This window comes from Rhineura floridana, chromosome 15 (assembly GCF_030035675.1).
Source record: "Rhineura floridana isolate rRhiFlo1 chromosome 15, rRhiFlo1.hap2, whole genome shotgun sequence".
In the NCBI taxonomy this organism is placed as follows: Eukaryota; Metazoa; Chordata; class Lepidosauria; order Squamata; family Rhineuridae; genus Rhineura; species Rhineura floridana.
Genome location: NC_084494.1, coordinates 36,371,902 through 36,393,025, shown reverse-complemented (window position 1 = coordinate 36,393,025; position 21,124 = coordinate 36,371,902). Strand labels below are relative to the sequence as shown.

The 21,124-nt window shown below is 47.7% G+C and overlaps 1 protein-coding gene across 1 annotated transcript; it reads right to left on the bottom strand.

The window, feature by feature from the left end:
- Positions 1-295: 295 nt before the first annotated feature.
- CAPNS1 (calpain small subunit 1) lies at positions 296-19,091 on the bottom strand. The gene is made up of 12 exons (XM_061596609.1): positions 18,920-19,091; positions 17,932-18,292; positions 12,860-13,097; positions 9,169-9,202; positions 7,585-7,674; positions 7,246-7,303; positions 6,769-6,833; positions 5,457-5,525; positions 5,057-5,135; positions 3,927-4,043; positions 3,572-3,630; positions 296-1,788 (listed from the first exon to the last, which is right to left on the bottom strand). Exons 3-12 carry the CDS (start codon positions 13,078-13,080, stop codon positions 1,762-1,764), a joined length of 819 nt encoding a protein of 272 aa, XP_061452593.1. The 5' UTR covers positions 13,081-13,097; positions 17,932-18,292; positions 18,920-19,091; the 3' UTR covers positions 296-1,761.
- Between the last annotated feature and the right edge of the window lie 2,033 nt (positions 19,092-21,124).

The following is a 21,124-nucleotide window of genomic DNA, read 5'->3' as shown; positions in this document are numbered from 1 at the left end:
ACAGACAGCTGGCACATTTGGAGGAAAAGTCTGACCTGCAGGCACTGGCAAACTGAAAGGATCCTTTCTGTGATCTGAAAGAAAGACAACCCTCCCTGTCAGCTCTGGCTGGCTGGATTAGCTTTTCACCAGGCTCCCAGAACCAGGTCTCAGTCAGGCACAGTGCGATATTTCATTACCAGTAGATGAAGTTTCAAAGTAAACTTAATTACAAAAGTCTTATGTAGGATAAACTCTCCTCATGACAACCCATTCTGAGGATGGCGTTTCAAAATATGATGTCAGAGTTCTGATGGGCAGGAGTAAAAATATTTTTATTACAATGATCCATCACAAGGCTGGTATATTTGAAAAAGGTGGACTCAAACCTGCTTGATTTCAACAATCCACATTTTGGAAATTCATCACAGGAGGCAGGTGCTGAAAAAATAATTCTCTTCCTACCCCATGTATTCTTCTGCTCCCTTTTTCCATTTACAAACCATTAAAATTGGAAGGCACCAACCATGACTTATTGGACCCACCGTATTCTGGATTTCAGAGAGGGAAACTCAACAATAATATCAACTGCTGCCCATAGAGGGCAATAGAGCCACATTTTCAAGGAAGTTATTCTAAAAATACTTGTCAAGAGGTTTATCCTTCAAGGCACAATATATATAGAACCAGCTGTCTTGCTAGACTTTTATTTCTTCAAAATGCATGCACAGAAATTGCGTGCAGTGCAAGTATGGCGCTTGGGGTGGGGAAGTCTGCCCGACACAAAAGCCTCCGTACAACTTGCAATAAGGGCACCTTTTTAAAAAGTGTCACGGGGCTAGGTTTACTAGATTGTTACAGACAGCAAACATTTAACAATCACCCTTGGGCGAACCATAGCAGCTGCTTTAAAAAAAAGTGCAAGCCTCTATAACTAGCATTATTTAAATAGTTTAAGGTGGACTTCCCCCATTACTGACCTATTGCTTTTTAAGTTACATCCATGCAAAGTTCTAAGTTCCCCAGTTTATAAAATGAGGTGATTTACTTCATTTGGGGGGGGGGTGCTGTTGCCATCACATGAATCTAGTCCAACTTCCATCTCCACAGCCCTGGCCTATCTGCTCATTGTAGATGGAAGTTAAAATGGTGGCCAACACCCACCTCTCCAGGGGATTGTGGGATTGTTAAGGATGAGGGGTGCAGAACACCAGTTGCAGCACAGACAGCATGCAACCTTTCCATCACTCTACCCAATTCCCAAAAGTGACTGGAGCGCTGGGGCATTGCTGGGTATAAGAAATGGATATGCAGCCTCTCCACCTCCCACCAAATTCCAAAACATAAGACGATTGTACCATAGTCAAACTATAGTGAATTTTAGGGTCTGCATGGGGATTGTCATAAACCGAGCCAGCTTAGAAAAAGAAAGGAAACCCACTGCAAACTGGAAGCCTCTTTAAGAAGACACCCATCAGCTGTTAATCAACTAATTAGAACGGGTAACATAAATATATAAGCAGTTAATTTTCTAAAAATGCAGAACAAAAAACCCCCCAAAAACAAAATTTGAAAAAGGGCCCTTTTTTGCTTTAGAAAAGGGAGCAGAAAAGGAAGTCTAAAAAGCACAAAAAAAGAGAGAGAAAAGAACGGGATTCTTTAAACTGTCCCACATTGAAGGGTGGCCTGCAAATCAGGAGTAGCCCAGGTCTTTTAAAAAAACACTCCAGAACCGACTCGGTGATGTCAGAGGGAGGGTGTGGTCTCAATGGCAGGCAAGCCTTAGGAATACATGGTAAGCTGCAACCACTGGAAAAAGAAGAGAAATGTCACTCTCCACATCCTCTCCAAGCTTCTAGTTCTCATTTTCAAGGCATCTCTCCAACCCAACTGTCTTCCCCATTTGGATCCCGCCATCTCATGAGAGCTGGTCTGCCCCTCCTCTGTTCTGCCCTTGGCCTGCCACGTTGTCTTCTCATCCTTTATCCCTCAGGCTGTTCTCCCCTCCTCAAAACCCACTTTTCCAGCAAAACCTTTCCTGACCCAAACTACGGCAAGCCCTCCTCCAGCAAACCAATGGGAGACCCATTCCTCACTTCTCTTCCTGCTTCGCCCCTCAAACATGGAATGGAAGCTGCCTTCTACGGATTCAGACTGTTGGTCCATCTCGCTCCACATCCTCTTGCACTGACTGGCAGCAGCTCTCTAGGGCTTCTAGCAGGGGACTTCTTCCCGACCCTACCTGAAGGTGCTGAGGACTGAACCTAGTTCAGTCGAGAGACAGCCCTCTCCTAACGCTTTTGTAGACTCTTTGTTTTTGACCAGTTTCTCTCAAACCCCCAACTTTAGCAAAGTTGTACATGGATCTCCAATACTCCCACGCCACCACCACCAGCAAGTTTCTGTATTCCACAAAGTTCAGTGGTTTCCAAAAACTGTGCTCTGGAAAATCTCAGGTTTTCTCAATGGCAAGACCAGTTGTTTATCATCATCATCATCATCATCATCATCTCCCATCCTTCTTCCCAATAGGAGCCAATGGTGGGCAAGCCTCTTGAACAGAGGTTGCTCACCCACTAAGCCATCCTCTTGGCAATGCACCGTTGCAAGGGAGTGTCCGGTTTGATCTGAGACATGCACTCAGTTTGCGCAGGACGACAGGGCAGCTCAGCCATCCCACACACCACCCTACATGTACTCCTCTGGCCTTGCACAGCACATGTGCTCCTTAGCAGATAAGCCAAGGTACAAAAACATACTCTGGAGGTAAACAGGTAAAGCCCAGACACAGGTAGCGATTATTATGGGCTACTGCTGGGAGGAAGGGTGGGATATAAATCATATAACCATAAATAAATATACAAATGGCATAAAATTTGTATGTGTCTGCCATACAAGCAGCAGCAACCATCTGTTGCTTCGGATATCTTGTAAAGACATATTTTTTGCCCAGGCTTTCCCTGACCCATAAGATCAGACCCTGCTTTTCATTTGTTCGAATTCCCTGAAATTCTATATTTATGCCACTGTTTTACTGGCTCTATGCTGCATTTTTGTTTTAATAATATGGTTATTGTTTCTATAGAGAGCCAGTGTGGCACAGTGGTTAGAGTGTTGGACTATGACCTGGGAGACCAGGGTTCGAATCCCCACACAGCCACAAAGCTCATTGGGTGACCTTGGGCCAGTCACTGCCTCTCAGCCTCAGAGGAAGGCAATAGGAAACCCCCTCTGAATACTGCATACCACAAAAACCCTATTCATAGGGTCTCCATAAGTTGTGATGGACTTGACGGCAGTCCATTTCCATGTCCATTGTTTCTATGTTGTACACCGCTTAGACAATGTTTTGGAATAGGAAGTGGTTTATAAGTTCTTTTAAATAAATAATAAATATATGAACTCTTTCCTGGCATAATTCACTCCTGTTTCCCTTTGGAAATTTCTCATCAACCCACCACCCAAAAATCTTTGGATTATTGCTAGGATTCCACACTCAGCAAATTCCTCCAGCTCCCTGCACTAACTCTGCCTGTTTCCCTGCTTCACTTTGGGGCCTGAAGCAAAAACAAGAGTCAAAAGTCCCTCTCACCTCTTTCAAGGTCACACGGATCTGTCCGCTGTCGTCTCTGTCCAGAGATTTGAAGGCACCTAAAAGTAGAAGGGATGTTAAAAGAGGAAGGTGGCAGATCTGCACTCAAACAGGCCTTGATGTCCGAGGACCGATTATATCCTCCTCCTCCAGGCTGAAGTTTGGCTGGAGCCAAGATAAACAGGTGCAAAAACCTCCGTGGAAAGACAGCCAACTGCAGCGGTGAGCCACCAAAGATGCCCAAGCCAAATACGGCCTCCCCAGCTGCCAAATTTGGGGGCACAACCATTCACTTCTCAAGACACCTCTTCCCGACGAGGAACCCAGCGGCAGAATCCCCTCTGCTTCAACTTACGGAACATGGCATCCAGGCGCACCAAACAGCTGATGAAGTTGTCAAAGTCCATGTTCCCGTTCTCATCCGAGTATCTGCGCACGATCATGCTGTACAGCTGCTCGTTGAGCCGAAAGCCTGACGAGGAGAGGAGGAAAAAGTAGGGGAGAGGAAGGGAGATCCATCGGAGAACAGGCCTCCCTTCAAGCACACAGCCTGGCAAACATTAGGCACCTTTCCCAGCTGCCAGCACCCCACGCCAAACCCTGCCCCGGCTAAACATCAGGCATCACAGGAGGGCCCCACCGAAGGCACAGGAAGAGAGGAAGCAGCCTTATGCAGAGTCAGACCATGAGCCCATCCAGCATTTTCTAAACTGCTACATGTAGGGGAAGGGCTGTACCTCGGGGCAGAGCGTGTGCTTTGCATGCAGAAAGTCCCAGATACAACCCCAATGGCATCTCAGGGTGGGACTGGGAGAGACTCCTGCTGCAAACCTTGGACAGCTGCTGCCAATCAGTGCAGGGAATACTGAGGAAGATGGATTTGACTCTGTATAAGCAGGCTTCCTGCATACACTGACTTGGCAGCGGCAGCTCTCCAAGGCTTATCATAGAATAGTAGAGTTGGAAGGGGCCTGTAAGGCTATCAAGTCCAACCCCCTGCTCAATACAGACGGGGCTTCAGATGGGGGTCTCTCCCAACCCTATCTGAAGACGCCAGGGATTCAACCAGCGACCTTCTGCGTGCAAAGCAGAGGCTCTGCCACTGGGCTATGTCCTCTCCGGGTTGACCACACAACCTTGGAAGTGCCCTCTTCTCCTGGGCAAGATGGCGCACCCAGGCTGCCAACCCCACAGGCCTGTCTTCTCCAACCTGGTGCAACCCAGATTTTTCAGACTAAAATGCCCATCTGCCCTCGTGTTGGCTGTGGCTGATGGGAACTGAAATCCAAAAACATCAGGGAGATTTCCAGGTTGGGAGAGGCGGCCGTAGGCTCCAAGAGCCCGGCTCCCAGAGGGATGAATCCGCAAGGAAAAAAACCAAAAACCACCACCCTGTGCTTTTCAAATCAGTCCCATGCATGGTGTGATAAAAGAGTTTCAATTGCGATCCCTCACTGTTGTCTTCCTTTCACCTTTGCCCCTTACCTGCAGCTTCAAAGGCTCCTGGGAGTTCACCGCTGCCAATAGTCCCAGACTGGTCTGCGTCAAATTGTTTGTAGATGCACTGATGTCAGGAGAGCCCCCCAAAACAATGGGCAGAGGGAAGCAAAGCCACAAGTCAGGCAGACTGGACAGGCAACCAGGAAAGTCTTCTCCCCATCCAGAGCCCTCTCCCCACAACCCCACCATCCCCAAACAGGGATGCACTAAATGCAAAAGCTGGGTGAGTTTCCAGAGCCTCCTCCCCACAACCCCACCCCCCCAAAATAAGAGTGTACTAAATGGAAAAGCTGGGTGAATTTCCAGAGCCCTCTTCCCACAACACCCACACCCCAAAATAGGGGTGCACTAAATGCACGCGCTGGGCAAGTTTCAGTTTGTTTACCTGCCACTTCTTGACGTTGTTCCAGAGGTACTTGAATTCCTCAAACCCCAGTTTCCCAGTTGTGTCACTCTGCACAGGGCATGGTCAAGGAAAATGAAAAAGTCACACATTCATGCACTCGCATGCACACACCTACCCCTTTTTCGGAAGCAGGGCAAAGAGGCCTCTGGATACAGAAAGCTGATCCAAAGAATCACAGAGGCCCAACTGTACACAGCCAGCGAGAGTGTCATCAGCAAGGGACAGCACTCCTTAGGCAGATGTAAGTTTATGATGTACCCTTACAGTCTGCTGATTTTACCTATATTTTCATACGTTTACTCTTCTAAAGTCCTTTTTTGTTGCTATTTTTGGTGAATATTTGATACTATTTTATGTAAGCCCTGCTGCCCTGGTTTCCTGCTGGGAGGAAGGGCAGGATATAAATCAAATAATAAATAATTAAATGAATAAACAAACCGCTTAGAAGCTTATTTTATTAAGCAGTATACAAATCTTGCCAAGTAACATAAAGGAGCAGTCCGGAGCTTAAGAGAAGGAGCCAGAAGCGGCTCAAAGATGCCCAGGCCTCGTGCAGAGAAAAGCATCAGGAGTGTAGGAAGGTGTCTTCGACCGAGTCAGAACGCACTGGTCTGTCTCGCTCAGTACTGTCTACTCAGACTGGCACAGGCTCTCCAGGATTTCAGGCAAGAGTCACTCCCAGCCCAACCTAGAGATGCCAGGGATTGAACCTGGGACCTTCTGCATGCAAGGCAGATGCTCTCCCACTGAACCGTGATGGCCTTTCCCTGACTCGCTCTTCCAGTGCTGGACTTAACAGCTCTCTCTTATCACTACCATAGCAAATGCACCAAACCCTCCTGGGGACAGCAGAGAAGGAAGCCAGAGGACTGCAGCAACTCACACACGGTCAGCCACACACCCTGCAACACAGCCTCCATAAATATACTAGGAACACAGACCACTGATCCTGCCTGCAGTAGTTGGGCAGGGGACCCTTGGCCCTCCAGATGTTGCGGGACAACAAGTCCCATCCTCCCTGGCCATTGGCCATGCTTGCTGGGGCTGACGGGGGTTGCAGCTCAGCGACATCTGGAGGGCCAAAGCTTCCCCGCACCTGCTCTACACCGACAGGCAGAGGCGCTCCAGCGATTCAGACAGGGGACATTCCCAGCCCTACCCAGAGATGCCAGGGACTGAACCGGGAACCAACTGCATGCAAGGCAGAGGCTCTGCCCCGAGTACAGTCCTTCCCCTGGGAACACCCAGAGACCAAGAGCCAGCTGCAGATCTCAAGTCAGAAAGAGGATACGTCCATGACTGCCACCATGCTGCGGCAAGTGTCAATCCCAAAACCATCCGTCTTCAAGTCCGGATCTGGAAAGGAAGAAGCAAAGGTTGGTTGAGGCCTGTGCCAGGGCTGGAAGGCAGAAGTGTTGTTAGGCCGTGGGGTGGGGAACTTGTGGCCCTCCAGATGTTGTTGGGAACTCCACCTCCCAACCAGCACGGCCAACAGTCAGGGATGACAGAGGCTGCAGTCCAGCAACATCTGGAGGGCCGCAGGTCCCCCTTCCCTGCATTACAACAAAAGGTGTTTTAATTTTTTAACTTAAGGGATGGGGAGAGAGCTTTCATTTCGTTAGGTTCTGCTTAATATGCCAAAATCAGTTTTGCTGAACCTGGCACCCTCCAGACGATTTGGACTACAACTCCCATCAGCCCCAGCCAGGACAGCTGGGTAGATGGCTCCAGCCCCCCAGGCACCAACAGAAATGGGTCCTCCACTTACGCCTGGTAACCACTTTGTTGAGGATGTTCATGAGCTCTGTAGCACTTACTTCCATATCCTACAAAAACAGAGAGATCTATGTTGGTGGCAGCACGCAAGGAAAAGTTCAGCCCTTTGTCAAGGTTGCACGGTGGTTCCCCATGTGTGTTTACTCAGAAGTTACGTCCCACTGAACTCAGCAGGGCATACTCCTGAAGAAAAACACACAGGACTGCACCCTCGATGTACAGTAGTTCTCTATCCTTAGCACTTCTCCCCATAGCTGCCAAACTTTGCAGCAACATCAGGCTAGTCCTCCATATTTACGGAAGGGCCACCAGCGGGAGACAAAACACTCACATCTCCTGCCAGCTGTGTGAAGAGCCTCCGGAACTGCCGCACTTCATCGCTCTCATTGGCTTCGATGTTGGAGAAGTGGCTGCGAGGGGGCTGGGGTGAGAAGAGAAAAAGAGAGGCATGCATTGGGGAGGGGCGGTAGCTCAGCGGCAGGGCTTCAATCCCCAATGGGTAGAGTTGGGAATGTCCCGTCTGAAATTCTAGAGAGCTGCTGCCAGTCCGTGTAGGCCAAGGGTGGGGACATGGATCTGGCAGGTGCCCGTCCTTAGGGTGGCAGTAGTGCACTCTTCCATGATCCATGGCAGCATCGGCTCCCGACCGTGCCGTGGATCGCAGAGAGGGAGCTCCAGGAACTCCCCCTACTACCATGCAGGCCCGCAACGCTCACTGGCACTCCCACCTACCTTTTATTTATTTATTTATCATTGGATTTATATCCCACCCTTCCTCCCAGCAGGAGCCCAGGGCGGCAAACAGAGACACTAAAAACACTTTAAAATATCATAAAAAGACCTTAAAATACATTAAAACAAAGCAATGCTAAAAACATTATAAAAAAAGCTTTAAAAACATCTTTTTTTAAAAAGGGTTAAAAACATATTATTAAAGAAAACATATTAAAAGCAATTCCAACACAGACGCAGACTGGGAGAGGTCTCCACTTAAAAGGCTTGTTGAAAGAGGAAAGTCTTCAAAAGGCACTGAAAAGATGGCAGAGATGGCGCCTGCCTAACATTCAAAGGGAGGGAATTCCACCTTTTCCTTGAAGTAAACGCTGGCTGAGCTGCGGGTGCATGCCTGCCATCAGTGATGACAGCAGCTGAGGCTTCCCTAAGGGGCTGATGCCCCTGCCGCCATCTTGGTTGATGGCAGGCATGCACGTACAAGGAAAAGGTAGGTGGGGTGGGTTCTGGGGCCCAGGGCAGACTGGTGCCCAAGGGCCCAGGCATGCCTGGCACCAGCCCCAACTTGAAAATTTCTGAGGGTCTTGGCAGACCACTTCATGACATTTCTGCCTATTGTATCATTGTCACGCATTGTTCGAGATGCCAGATGATTTTTAAGTGTATTTGTATTCCTTCTTTTATTTCTTACATATTGTTTTTAAATTGTATTATAACTGGAATTCCGCAGAATTCAAATTGCAACACAATAAAATACAAGAAATGAAAGAAGCAATACAAATACACTTAAAATTCAGTACGAACCTTAAATTGGGATGTAAGTGCTGTCTTCTGCCTTCAGCCACAAATCGGCAAACTTGCCACGGAGCAGCTGAAGGAAGCTCGTGGACCATTGGTGGTCTGTGGGCCACAGTTTGGGAACTCTTGCCCCCGGGCAAAATGCCCTCTGTGGCTGGTCCTGGTTTACAACCTGACCCTTGCGCAGGGAACCAGCAATGGAGGCCTTTCCCCTCAAATAAGGAATTCTAGGGCATTTTAAAAACAAACTCTTTCTGGCTTTGTGAATCGGTAGCCCAGCCTCCTGTCTCCAACGCAAACAGTACTGAAACCTACAGAGAAAAATGAGGAAAAAAGGGGGGCAGGAAGAGAAAAGAGGCTCTTCCAGTGTAAACGCAGGACTTACCGGAGGTTCTGGGTTATACTGGGCAGCTGCTTCGCTGTTACACAGCAGGCACGGAGAGAGAAAAGAAGCACAATTAGGGAAGTGTCCTTGCAAAGGGATTGGATGCTCCAACACAGCCTTTGCCAACCTGGTGCCCTCCACATGTTTTGGACTACAACTTCCATCAGTTGTAGTCCAGGGCACCAGGTTGGCCAAGGCTATGCAGAACCAACTCCGTCCATTTTTCCATTATGGAAAGCTATAAACCTGAATCCCAACCTAGTTATGCACAGTCTGAGAAAAGTCAACTAGGCAGCATTATACATTATGCTCTACACAATATGTGCAGGGAGAAGCACAAACCTGTTTTGCGTAGTGACTGCATTTGCTTTAAACCAATTTCAATATTGTGTTTTTTAAGTGCTGTAACCGGCTCTGGGACCTTCTGCATACAGATCAGCATTCATATTTTTCCCCACTTGCGACTAGCAGTGCAATATGTCATTTCTGTTACACTTATATGAGCCTGCCTTTCTTCCAAGGACCTTGGGGCTGGGTCTTCCCCTTTTATCCTCACAATATCCCTGTGAGGTAGGGGAGGTTAAAAGAGTAACAGCCACAAGATCACCCAGTGAGATTCATGGCTAGGTGGGGATTTGAGCCTGTGTCTCTGCAGTCCTAACCTAACAGCTGAATCTTGCTCTGCCCGAAATAAGGCCCCCACATCCAGAATCTTATCCTTGGCATTCAGAGAATCATTGTGTTAATGTCATTCAAAAATGTAATATGTATATGAACAAACAACATTCAAGAGGGATAAAACTGAGACTTAAAATAAAAATGCAAGGAAAAGAAGAAAAATACTAACACAAGTTGTTGTTTTAAAAAAGGAAGCTTCTAGTCCTCATTGCCTCAGAGAGAAACTTGGAATGGTGGGAAGAGTGCTTTCAGAAAGCTTGTAACTACTTTGCCTTGTGCTGTGGGATTATTTGCATAAGGGATATTAGGAAAATTCCAGGTATGATTCAGCAGACCAGGAAAAGGAAGAAATAACTCATTACTCTCTCTCTCTCCCTCTAGCACACACACTCCCCCTGTATTTCTTCCCCTTTAGGGTGCATAATATAACCAAACATGTGGGCAGTTAAGAACCTCAGACCAGACTTAATACTTTCTGGCCGATGTAACACAGTGACTAAGACTGGAAGTCCCTGGTTGGAATCTCAGGCCAGCCAGGAACTCACTAGGTGGCTTTAAGCAAACCACGTTTCTCTCATTCCTGCTTCCCATATCTGTGATACTGGCCTACCTTTCAAGGCTGTTATTAAGGTTTACTCAGAAAAATGTATACAAAGTGCTTTGAACACTTGAAATGGGCAAGAAAAACAGGAAGTGTAATTATTAGTATTAGCATTGTTGATATCTCCCGCTTAGATGCTGAAGGTACTAGGGAGGATTGGAGGTGGGGAGGGGGCTGAGAAATTAACCTTGGCTGCACCCAACTGTCTCCTGTGAAGTCCCATCCTAGAGGGGCTACAGGAAAGACTAGACCCAAGGCCAGGCTGGGGTGGATGATCTCCCACAGCAGCAACCGCTGGGAGGCTGGCCTGGCAGCCAGGCCGCTCACCGCATCCACCCAATCCTCAGAGACAGGCATTGCATTCCTAATATTGGAAGGAATGCAAAGGGGATTGCAGATGAAACGGACTTTTGAATTTTTATGTCCTTGGGGAAAGACAGGGGCAGGCTGCCCCCTCCAAAAAGCCTTCCTCAGTGCAGACAATTATCAAAAGAGAATCTGTGGGGTCAAGGGAGAGTGAGGGAAAGCACAGATCTCCTGCCAGTTTTCCTTTTCTGATGCAGGAACCTGCCTTATATCAAGTCAGACCATTTGTCTCTCTGGCCCAGTATTGTCAACACTGACTGGCAGCAGCTCTCCAGGATTTCAGAGGGTGGGGTCTCCCCCAACACTACCTGGAGATGCCAGGAATTGAACCAGAGACCTTTTGCACGCAATGCAGGTGTTCTCCTACTGAGCTGTGGTCCTTTTCCTGCAGAGGGGGCAATCTGCACCCCTCCCGCTCCATTCATCTGCTCAAAGCCCTTGGCAACAGCTCATTCCCAAAAGTTTAACCATCAGCCGCACAATCTGGCACAATAATAGCATACTCCCATAAGCGTTTGCTCCAAAGGGAGTCTCACAATGGTCAATGAGTCTCACTCATGTGGTTGGGACTGGAGCCTAACTCTCCAGTTTTCAGCCTAGCTGCCGGTGAATGTTTGCTTGTTGACTTGGCCTTCCCCGCACTAGCAAACCAGTTTGACGGTAAACAAAAGCAAGAAATTCCTCAGTGTCAAGCTACTAGCCCATCCCTGCAAACAGAGCAGAGCAAGGAAAGGTCTTCAAAAGGAAAATACCTTCTGGCAGAGAAGGCCCTCCGCCCCGCCACTCCCCCAGGGCTCAGGACCCGTCTTTCCTTCCAGGGCTGGACATAATTGGAAAACAGAGCTGTGAGCCTCCACAGACCTAGCCCAGCCTTTGCCAATCTGGTGCCCTCCAATGGTTTGTACAACTACCCCATCAGCCCCAGCCAGCACAGCTGTTGCCTGAGGCTGGTGGGAGTGGTCATCCAAAACATCTGGAAGGCACCAGGTTGACAAAGGCTGGCCTAACCCACTTTATCCCAAAGCAAAGGACAAAGAAGATGCGTTCTGGGACTGGGAGCTTTTGAGATCCATCCCAGCCATATCTTGCATCCAAGAGAAACTGTGCAAAAGTTTGATACTTTGCAAAAGCTATTTGGTTTGATTGTGCTCCCACCCAACCCCCAATTCGCAAGAGATGAATCTACAGTGGAGACAGAAAGATACAGAACTGCAAAGGCAACCACATCAGAAGTCCACCAGCAACACATACAAAAAAAAAATCCAAGTTCCTAAGCAATACTTAATTTCAAAAGAGAAAAGTGCTGGGAATTCAGCTGACCTGGAAGTTACTCTTTCTGCTCTAGAAGTCTAATGCAAGATGTGTGTGACATACTTGCTTAGGATTATTGGGGAAGCTGTTTGCATATGCTCAGAAGCCCTCTCTTTTTCTTATTACTCCCTGTTTTCTCAACCTGGGTCCTGGCACTGAAAAGAGGTTCTGGGGCTGAACTTTGACTCAGATGAATTCCTGAGGGTCCATTTCCACTGTCTCAACAGCTTACATAGCCTCGCTCCCCATCACATAATGATGAAGAAACTGCCATAATATTTTGACCTATGGAATCCCCAAAATTTATGGCTGGAAACACCCCAGATGACTGGATCATCCACACACCTAAACATTTTCATGATAACATGCAGAAATTTACATTGCAGACCAGGTACTAGATCAGATGTGGAGAACCTGTGGCTCTCCAGATGCTGCTGATGAACTATACTTCCCATTATCCCTGGCCATTGGCTATGCCGGCTGGGACTAATGAGTTGTAGTTCAGCAACATCTGGAAGGCCAAAGGTTCTCCACCCCTCTGCTAGACCATAACGATTTATACTTGCCTGCCTCTGCAGTCATTTGTGGTACATTAAAGAAAAACCTGCAAGAACTTTCTCCTGCGTTACAAAAGCTTCTCTTTCTGGTTGCCTTGAAAGCAATCCTTGCTCGCCAGAGGTGACCTGGCAAGTGGCTTTTTACAAGCCTGTTACAAAAGCAATGCAGCAAACTCACCTGATGGCACTGATGACTCCTCCCAGGATTCCCATGGCTCCTCCTCCTCCTCCTCCACCACCACCACCGCCGCCGCCACCTCGACCCCCTCCCCCACTTAAAAGCCCTCCAATGACATTGCCAATGTTGATGTTGGCTCCACCAATGCTGATGTTCCCGCCGCCGCTGCTGCCGCCTCCTCCTCCTCCACCTCCACCAAGGAAGTTTTTGACAAGGAACATTTTCAGAAGTTGTTTCTCTGTTTGAAAAAAAAGAGGAAAAAATCACACAAATGGCAACTTTGATTTAACCTGCTTTTAAAATGCTGCAATGCACCTCTGCCCTTTCTTTCCAACAGAGAATTCAAAGTGGTTAATAGTGGTAAATAAAGATAATTTCCCCATATATCAGCTTTGTAGAAGATTTGTTTCGAGCCAAGGTTGCATAAAGCCAGATCCCTCATCACCAGGTCCACAGACTGTAGCATGCAATGCTACAAGGAAACCCTTGGGTTGTAACAAGGAATCTGTCTCTGACACAAATGTGTAGACAAGCTCTGCGTTGAGCTTATTTTAAAAGCACACACCCAACCCAGTGGAACAGCAAGAACGAAAGAGATCGGGAGATTTAGAATAGCTTTAAAGAAAGTCATTCCCTGTGCTGTGAAAAACAGGTTTAATGAAATGGGGGTCATTGTTTAAAAGGTAACTATATCACTCTCCATACTTCTCCACATTTCCTTCCCTTCTGATTTCACTATTAACAATTCCTACTCTTCAACCACATATATATGTACCTGCAACTCAGAATAACACTTCATGCATCTGTAGAAAATGGGGACTGAAGTCCAGAAAAGTTTAGGCCATAAAAAAATTGCTAATTTTTTAGGTGCTGTAAGACTCTTGGTTTTCTTTTGCTTTGTTGAGAGACTAACTTGGGAGCGTTTCTGGAAACCCTTGAATGATGTTGGTTCTGCTTCAGAATGGTGATTCTGCTTCAGAATGGTGATAAAATGTGTGTACATACATCATACCTTTAAAGCACATCCCCCCATGCACGCACACATAGAATCTTGGGAACTGTAGTTTGTTGCGGGTGCTGGCAACTGAAGCTTTGTGGGGGTAAACTACAGTTCCCAAGATCCTTGGGGTGGGAGATAATATACTTTAAATGTATGGTATGCATGCAGTATCAGAGACACTATGACTAATAGGAAATGCTCCAATCATTAATAAAACTACAGGGATGGGAAGAGGGAGGGGGTTAAAGACATAATTGGATTTTCCTGCTCTAAGCACTAGCATTTTTTCCCCAAGACAACACTAGGAACAGAACCAAGGAATCCTGACATCCATCCACAAGACCCTCCTTCTCCAACTTACTACCCCCCCAGACATTTTATTAATTTATTATTTGATTTATATCCCGCTCTTCCTCCCAGCGGGAGCCCAGGGCGGCAAACAAAAGCACTATAAACACTTTAAAACATCATAAAAACAGACTTTAAAATACATTAAAACAAAACAACTTTAAAAACATTTTTAAAAAAGCTTTGAAGACATCTAAAAAAAAAGATTAAAAAACATATTGTTTTAAAAAAAGGTTTAAAAACATATTAAAAAGCAATTCCAACACAGACGCAGACTGGGACAAGGTCTCAACTTAAAAGGTTTGTTGAAAGAGGAAGGTCTTCAGTAGGCACCAAAAAGATAACAGAGATGACGCCTGTCTAATATTGAAGGGGAGGGAATTCCAAAGGGTAGGCGTCACTACGCTAAAGTTCCACTTCCTATGTTGTGCGCAATGGACCTCTTGATAAGATGGTATCTGCAGGGGGCCCTCACCTGCAGAGTGAAGTGACTGACTGGGTATATAAGGGGTAAGATGGTCTTTTTGGACTACAACTCTCATCAGCCCCAGCCAGAGCTGGGGAAGGGTGTATTAGCACTGGGCAAAAGAGCTCCAAAGTCCTGGTGACTTCATTCTGCCAAGCTACTAAATCCCTCCCTTGCTCCTGAAATTTGCAGAGAACCCAGGAGTCCTCGCTTTGCCTCCTTTACCCCTTCCCACTTGCTTTCACCACCACCACCACCACCACCCATAGTAACTTCATATCAGGATCCCTAAGACAAGAGTTCCCAAACTGTGGCCCACAAGCATCACTCAGGCGGTCTTTGGGAAGTCCACATTAAATGGCCATATTGATTTTTTAAACTGCATTTCTACTGCCTCTTTTATTTCTGACATTGAATTTTGTTGTTGTACATTTTTAATTCTATGGCTTCCAACGTGAAATACAGCGTAGGTAGGTAATAAAAGGAGCAATTAAAAATGCAATTAAAAATCATGCAGTGTCCAGCACAGAGCACTATAATTGCTACAGCAGCAGACAGATCATTAAGTGCTCCGCCAAGCCCATCAGCAATTTTCAAGTGGTCGGGGGGGGGAGTTGGGAACCCCCCCAGTCTAAGAAACACGTCAGGCAGGTTGGAACAGGAAGGCAACTAAGGCTGTCATCCAATACATGTCTACTCAAAAGTAAGCTCCACTGGGTTCAATGGGAACTACTCCCAGATAAGTGTATACTGGATTGCAAACTAAGAAACTTAACTGGTATTTTGGAGCACCAGTTAAGCTAGATCTTTGAAATGTGTGTTCAACTTTCCAGATAAAGAAAGACAGAAAGCTAAAGCAACTTTGCAGGCTTAAGAGATGGCTCTGAGTGAAACTGGATGAACTGTCACAGGACCCTCAGATGGACCGCTGGGGTGTGTGGTTCCCTTGATGGTGCATGAGTCTCCCAACAGAGGATTAGCGGTCTCTGCCTGCCTCAGAAGACTCCAACTCCCAGGGGTCCCTGTAGTTAAAATTGGTTTCATGTTTAATTGTGTTGCAGCCTTGTGAGCTATTACCTGGGAGTAAGCTCCGCTATGCACAGCAAGACTTGCCCTCCTCCCTGAGCGTACAGGTGTTTCAAGCAATGCTTCAGAATGAAAGGACGTGTGGCGCACGCTTATGAAATACAACAAGAATGCAAGATGACTGGCCCATTTCAGCATGGGCACTTAAGACCTGAGGTCTGGGCACGGATCCAGACCCTGCAGCATGCTCCAAGACAAGGATGGCCCCCCTCCCCACCCAAACTTGGAGAGGAGCCCAACACAGGACAGAAGAACACAGGAAAAGCTGCTGGATGAGGCCAGTGGTCCTCCTAGTCCAGCATCCTGGTCTCACAGTGGCCACCCAGATGCCCCAATGGGAAGCCCGCAGGCAGGACCTGAGCACAAGAGCTCTCCCCTCCTGCGGTTTCCATCAACTGGCATTCGGAAGCATGCTGCCTCCGCTTATGGAGGCAGAGCACAGCCATCGTGGCTAGTAGCCATTGGTACCTTCGTTGTTATGCCTCCAAGTCGACTACGACTCACACACCCTTTAAAAAAAAATAAAACCTTGGATAGAGCAGGGATGGGAGTCTTGAGAAAAAGATATCAATTGGACCACAGAGCCTTGGGACTTACTATTTTCAGTGGCAGAGCTCTGCTCTGGAACGCATGAAACAATATTGGAAAAGAGGGCAGTCAAACATAATGCAGAGTGCCTCTGCTTCACTCCAGAGTAACCATAACTGAGATGGCTCTTCCTCTCAGCACTGGCATGGATTAGATATTTTTTGGTTCATTCCAGAGCTCTGATTTTATTAATAACAGCATTATTGTTAATGAAACTTTAATGCAGCCTTTGCCGACCAGGCACTCTTCAGATTTTTGGGCTACGAGTTCCACCAGCCCATAGCCAGCACAGTGCAAAACCTCTGGAGGGCACCAGGTTGGGGAAGGGTGAATCGACTGGTTAGAGTGAAAACCTTTTCAGTCAACTAAAGAGGCATCCTCAATTAATGAGGCAACACATCCTCCCCCCAAAAATCACTTTTTAAAAAATTGTTCTTATGTGCCTTCAAGTCGATTACAACTTATAGCGACCCTTTGAATCAGCGACCTCCAACAGCATCTCTTATAGACCACCCTGTTCAGATCTTGTCAGTTCAGGTCTGTGACTTCCTTTATGGAATCAGTCCATCTCTTGTTTGGCCTTCCTCTTTTTCTACTCCCTTCTGTTTTTCTCAGCGTTATTGTCTTTTCTAGTGAATCCTGTCTTCTCATGATGTGTCCAAAGTAGGATAACCTCAGTTTCATCATTTTCGCTTCTAGTGATAGTTCAGGTTTAATTTGTTCTATAACACCCAATTATTTGTCTTTTTCGCAGTCCATGGTATGCACAAAACTCTCCTCCAACACCACTTTTCAAATGAGTTGATTTTTCTCTTAGCTTTTTTCACTGTCCGACTTTCAAATCCATACATAGATGGTACGCTTTAAATCACCAGCTCAAGTGGGTCAAAAGCCAGAGGAATGCCAGATCTACTATGCCAATTTTTGTACAGTACTCCGAGAGAAGCGGAAGAGTGGTGGAGATCCACACGATCACAAGGAGGAGAAGGCCTCCAAGGGGAGGAAAGGCGGGGAGAGGAAAGGCGGGGAGAGGAAGGGAGACGGGAAGAATGAGCAACAAGAGGAGGCAAGAGGAAGAGATCCCCAGGGATCCGCTAGAACAGGCAGTGACTAAAACAAAATTTAAAAGGAAGACATAACTCCAAGTGAGTTCTAAGAGTAGACCCACTGAAATTAATGGACCTTAAGATAGTAATGCCCATTAATTCCCATTGGTCTACTCTAAGTAAGACCCACACTGGAGGCAGCCCAGATTATTTTGGGGCAGGGAGGGAGAGAAAGACAGATCTCCTTAGAAGGAGAGAAGATGGATGTGAAGGGCGAGTATTGGGGGGGCGGGTGGATTACAGAAGGGCAAGTCATGGAGGAATCCAAGAGATTCCGGAAAAACGGGCGAAGCGAGAGCGTTTATAGCGGGTGCGCTGGAGGAGGCCCAGTACAGGAAGTAGATCCTCGCCAAAGCCGGAGCCCTGAGAATGGGGAAAAAATGGATCCCCCGTGATCTCCTACAGCGATCCACTCTCAGGGAAAGAACCCGCTTGGGGCCTGAGCCAGCTTCCCGGTTTGGACCTCCTTCCCACTTACCTTGTTGCCGAGGCTGCGGCGGGCTTGCTTGTGCGGCGGGCGGATCTCCGGCGGGGCCACTGCGGGATCTACCACACCCGAGCGAGTCACTGCAGCCGAGCAGCCCGCGGAGGATCCCGCGAGGTCCTAGCGCCGACGGCTAATCACCACCACCACGACTATTCGCTTTAGAAGCAGCAGCGCCGCCTGGTTTGCATCACAGGAGGGAAGGGGATGCTTTTGCGGGGCCCCTGCGCCTTCCTCAGCGGCCTGTTAGGCCGAAGTTCGGGAAGCAACGCTCCCACCTCGCTCCACTTCCACGCCTGGGAAAGCTTCGCCGGTTGAATTTCTGCCTGCCGTTTCAGCTGCTAAAAAAGAAGCCCTGCCAAAGAGAAAGGAAGAACTTGATAGCAACCTCCTTTCAAAAGGAGAGCAGCCAGGGATCCTGACCTGCGACCCCTCCCGACCGAGGGTGCGTCATTTTCTATGAGGGGGCTTCTCTGCCTTTAAGAACTGCGTGGCAGGCAGAAACAACCGGAGGTGCGTTCCATCAACAGCTGCTAGGAAGCATGAGACCTGAATCAAACCTCCATGTTCGGAGGCAGTCTACCTCTGGATGGCAAGTGCAGGAGAGCAACAGCGGGAGAGAGTTATGGCCTTGCCTCCCTGCCCTGCTGCTGCGCTTGCCCATTCTACCCCAGATGTGACAGACTACAAGGGACCCGTTTGGGTCTGACGGCTCTTCTTTATGTGCCTTACACGATACATATCAGAATCTCCTTTATTGCAGAGGATCTACGGCCCTCCACACGTTGTCGGACTACAACTCCCATCGTCCCTGACCATTGGCCGCACCCGCTAAGGCCGATGGGAGTTGGGGGCCAGAGCTAGCGGTCGTACATACGGATCTGACTCCCCCCTATCAATATAGGACTGGCGTTAACAATCCAAAGCGACTCTGCATTGTCCCCTTACGGGACTCGCACCAGATTCCGTTCCCCCCTCTAACCAGAGAGCGAGGAAAGTTGCTCCGTTTGGTCAGGGCGGGGGGCCGCTTTGCTGCTCTTCCTGCTCGCGAACTCGCCGCGCCAGTTCCTCGGCTACAGCCAGGAAGCGGAGCGTGTCCGCTCAGAGCCTTGCCCACTTCTGGGGCGAGAGGATCCCTGATTCAGGGGCCTGGAATGCGGGGAGGGGGGGAAGAGCGAAGGCAACGCCCATTTTCGGGAAGAGAGGCGGGGGCCTTCTTCCTCCTCCGGAGCCGTGTCACTCCTCACTCGCAAACTGCTGGAAGTTGTACTTAAATTTTCCTGCGAGTTTTATGTGCCACATCTTTATACAAGGTTGCGAGCAGTGTGTTTTTGAAGTCTGCAGTCGTGGCTTGAATGCCTTCATTGAATCCGCCCCTGGGAGGGTTCTAACCACCCTGTCGTCTTGGCCTGGCCTTTGTTCCCAGCTCCGCTCCTGACCTGATGGGCGGAGCGCTTCAGGAAGGGGCCGCTACCTTTATCAAGGGCAAGACCACCAGAAGCGCCCCTGACATCCGGTTGCAACTTTAAGAACTTGTGCAGGAGCTTTGCTTTTCTCTCCTCCCTCCTAGTCCTTTTCCCTTGTTGCCATGTCTTTTGTAGAATTTGAGCCCGGGGCAGGGGCTGCCTTAAAACTGACCTTTGTAAGCTTCAATAAGAGCCTTTTTGGCTCAAAGATGGGGCTTTAAATGGTGTACATAAATAAGTCAATAATCAACTTCTACTTAGAAGCAAGTCCCTTTGACTTCAATAGGCCCTAACTTGCAGGTGAGCTTAGGACTGCAATAGCTAATGCGTTTCTTTTCTTTTTTCCTATGCAAATAAATTTTTAGTCAAGTAGCTAAATTTATCTGTTTCCTTTTGGAACATTTATTCCCCACATTCTCCTCTGCAGTAGTAAATTCTTGGAGTGCGGGTGCTCTTCGGGACAACCCGCACAGATAGCCATGCCCCTTCCAGTGGAGGGTGGTCCATTACGGCTAATAAGAACATAAGAACATAAGAACATAAGAGCCTGCTGGATCAGGCCAGTGGCCCATCTAGTCCAGCATCCTGTTCTCACAGTGGCCAACCAGGTGCCTGGGGGAAGCCCGCAAGCAGGACCCGCGTGCAAGAACACTCTCCCCTCCTGAGGCTTCCGGCAACTGGTTTTCAGAAGCATGCTGCCTCTGACTAGGGTGGCACAGCACAGCCATCACGGCTAGTAGCCATTGATAGCCCTGTCCTCCATGAATTTGTCTAATCTTCTTTTAAAGCCATCCAAGCTGGTGGCCATTACTGCATCTTGTGGGAGCAAATTCCATAGTTTAACTATGCGCTGAGTAAAGAAGTACTTCCTTTTGTCTGTCCTTCCAACATTCAGCTTCTTTGAATGTCCACGAGTTCTAGTATTATGAGAGAGGGAGAAGAACTTTTCTCTATCCACTTTCTCAATGCCATGCATAATTTTATACACTTCTATCATGTCTCCTCTGACCCGCCTTTTCTCTAAACTAAAAAGCCCCAAATGCTGCAACCTTTCCTCGTAAGGGAGTCGCTCCAACCCCTTGATCATTCTGGTTGCCCTCTTCTGAACCTTTTCCAACTCTATAATATCCTTTTTGAGATGAGGCGACCAGAACTGTACACAGTATTCCAAATGCGGCCGCACCATAGATTTATACAACAGCATTATGATATCGGCTGTTTTATTTTCAATGCCTTTCCTAATTATTGCTAGCATGGAATTTGCCTTTTTCACAGCTGCCGCACACTGGGTCGACATTTTCATCGTGCTGTCCACTACAACCCCGAGGTCTCTCTCCTGGTCGGTCACCGCCAGTTCAGACCCCATGAGCGTATATGTGAAATTAAGATTGTTTGCTCCAATATGCATATTTTTACACTTGTTTATATTGAATTGCATTTGCCATTTTTCTGCCCATTCACTCAGTTTGGAGAGGTCTTTTTGGAGCTCTTCGCAATCCCTTTTTGTTTTAACAACCCTGAACAATTTAGTGTCGTCAGCAAACTTGCAAACTTGGGACACTGCTCCACCAGCCAGGCCTGTAACCAGGGGGACTGCCCCCCTAAATTTGGTCTGTCCCCCTAATTTTTTAACAAATAATTTTAAACAAATAATTAAATTTATTATAGACATTTTTTCTGCCCTTACTTTTTTTAGTCACCCCTGAACTTACTTTTGCCCT

What these genes read in the sequence shown, in the direction of transcription:
- CAPNS1 (XM_061596609.1), bottom strand. Translation starts at nt 13,080, where the DNA reads ATGTTCCTTGTCAAAAACTTCCTTGGTGGAGGTGGAGGAGGAGGAGGC. An exon ending in CAACAAAGTGGTTACCAGGC is followed by an intron (nt 6,834 to 7,245) that starts GTAAGTGGAGGA and finishes CTTCCTTTCCAG; the next exon opens with ATCCGGACTTGAAGACGGAT. An exon ending in GCGCCTGGATGCCATGTTCC is followed by an intron (nt 3,631 to 3,926) that starts GTAAGTTGAAGC and finishes TTCTACTTTTAG; the next exon opens with GTGCCTTCAAATCTCTGGAC.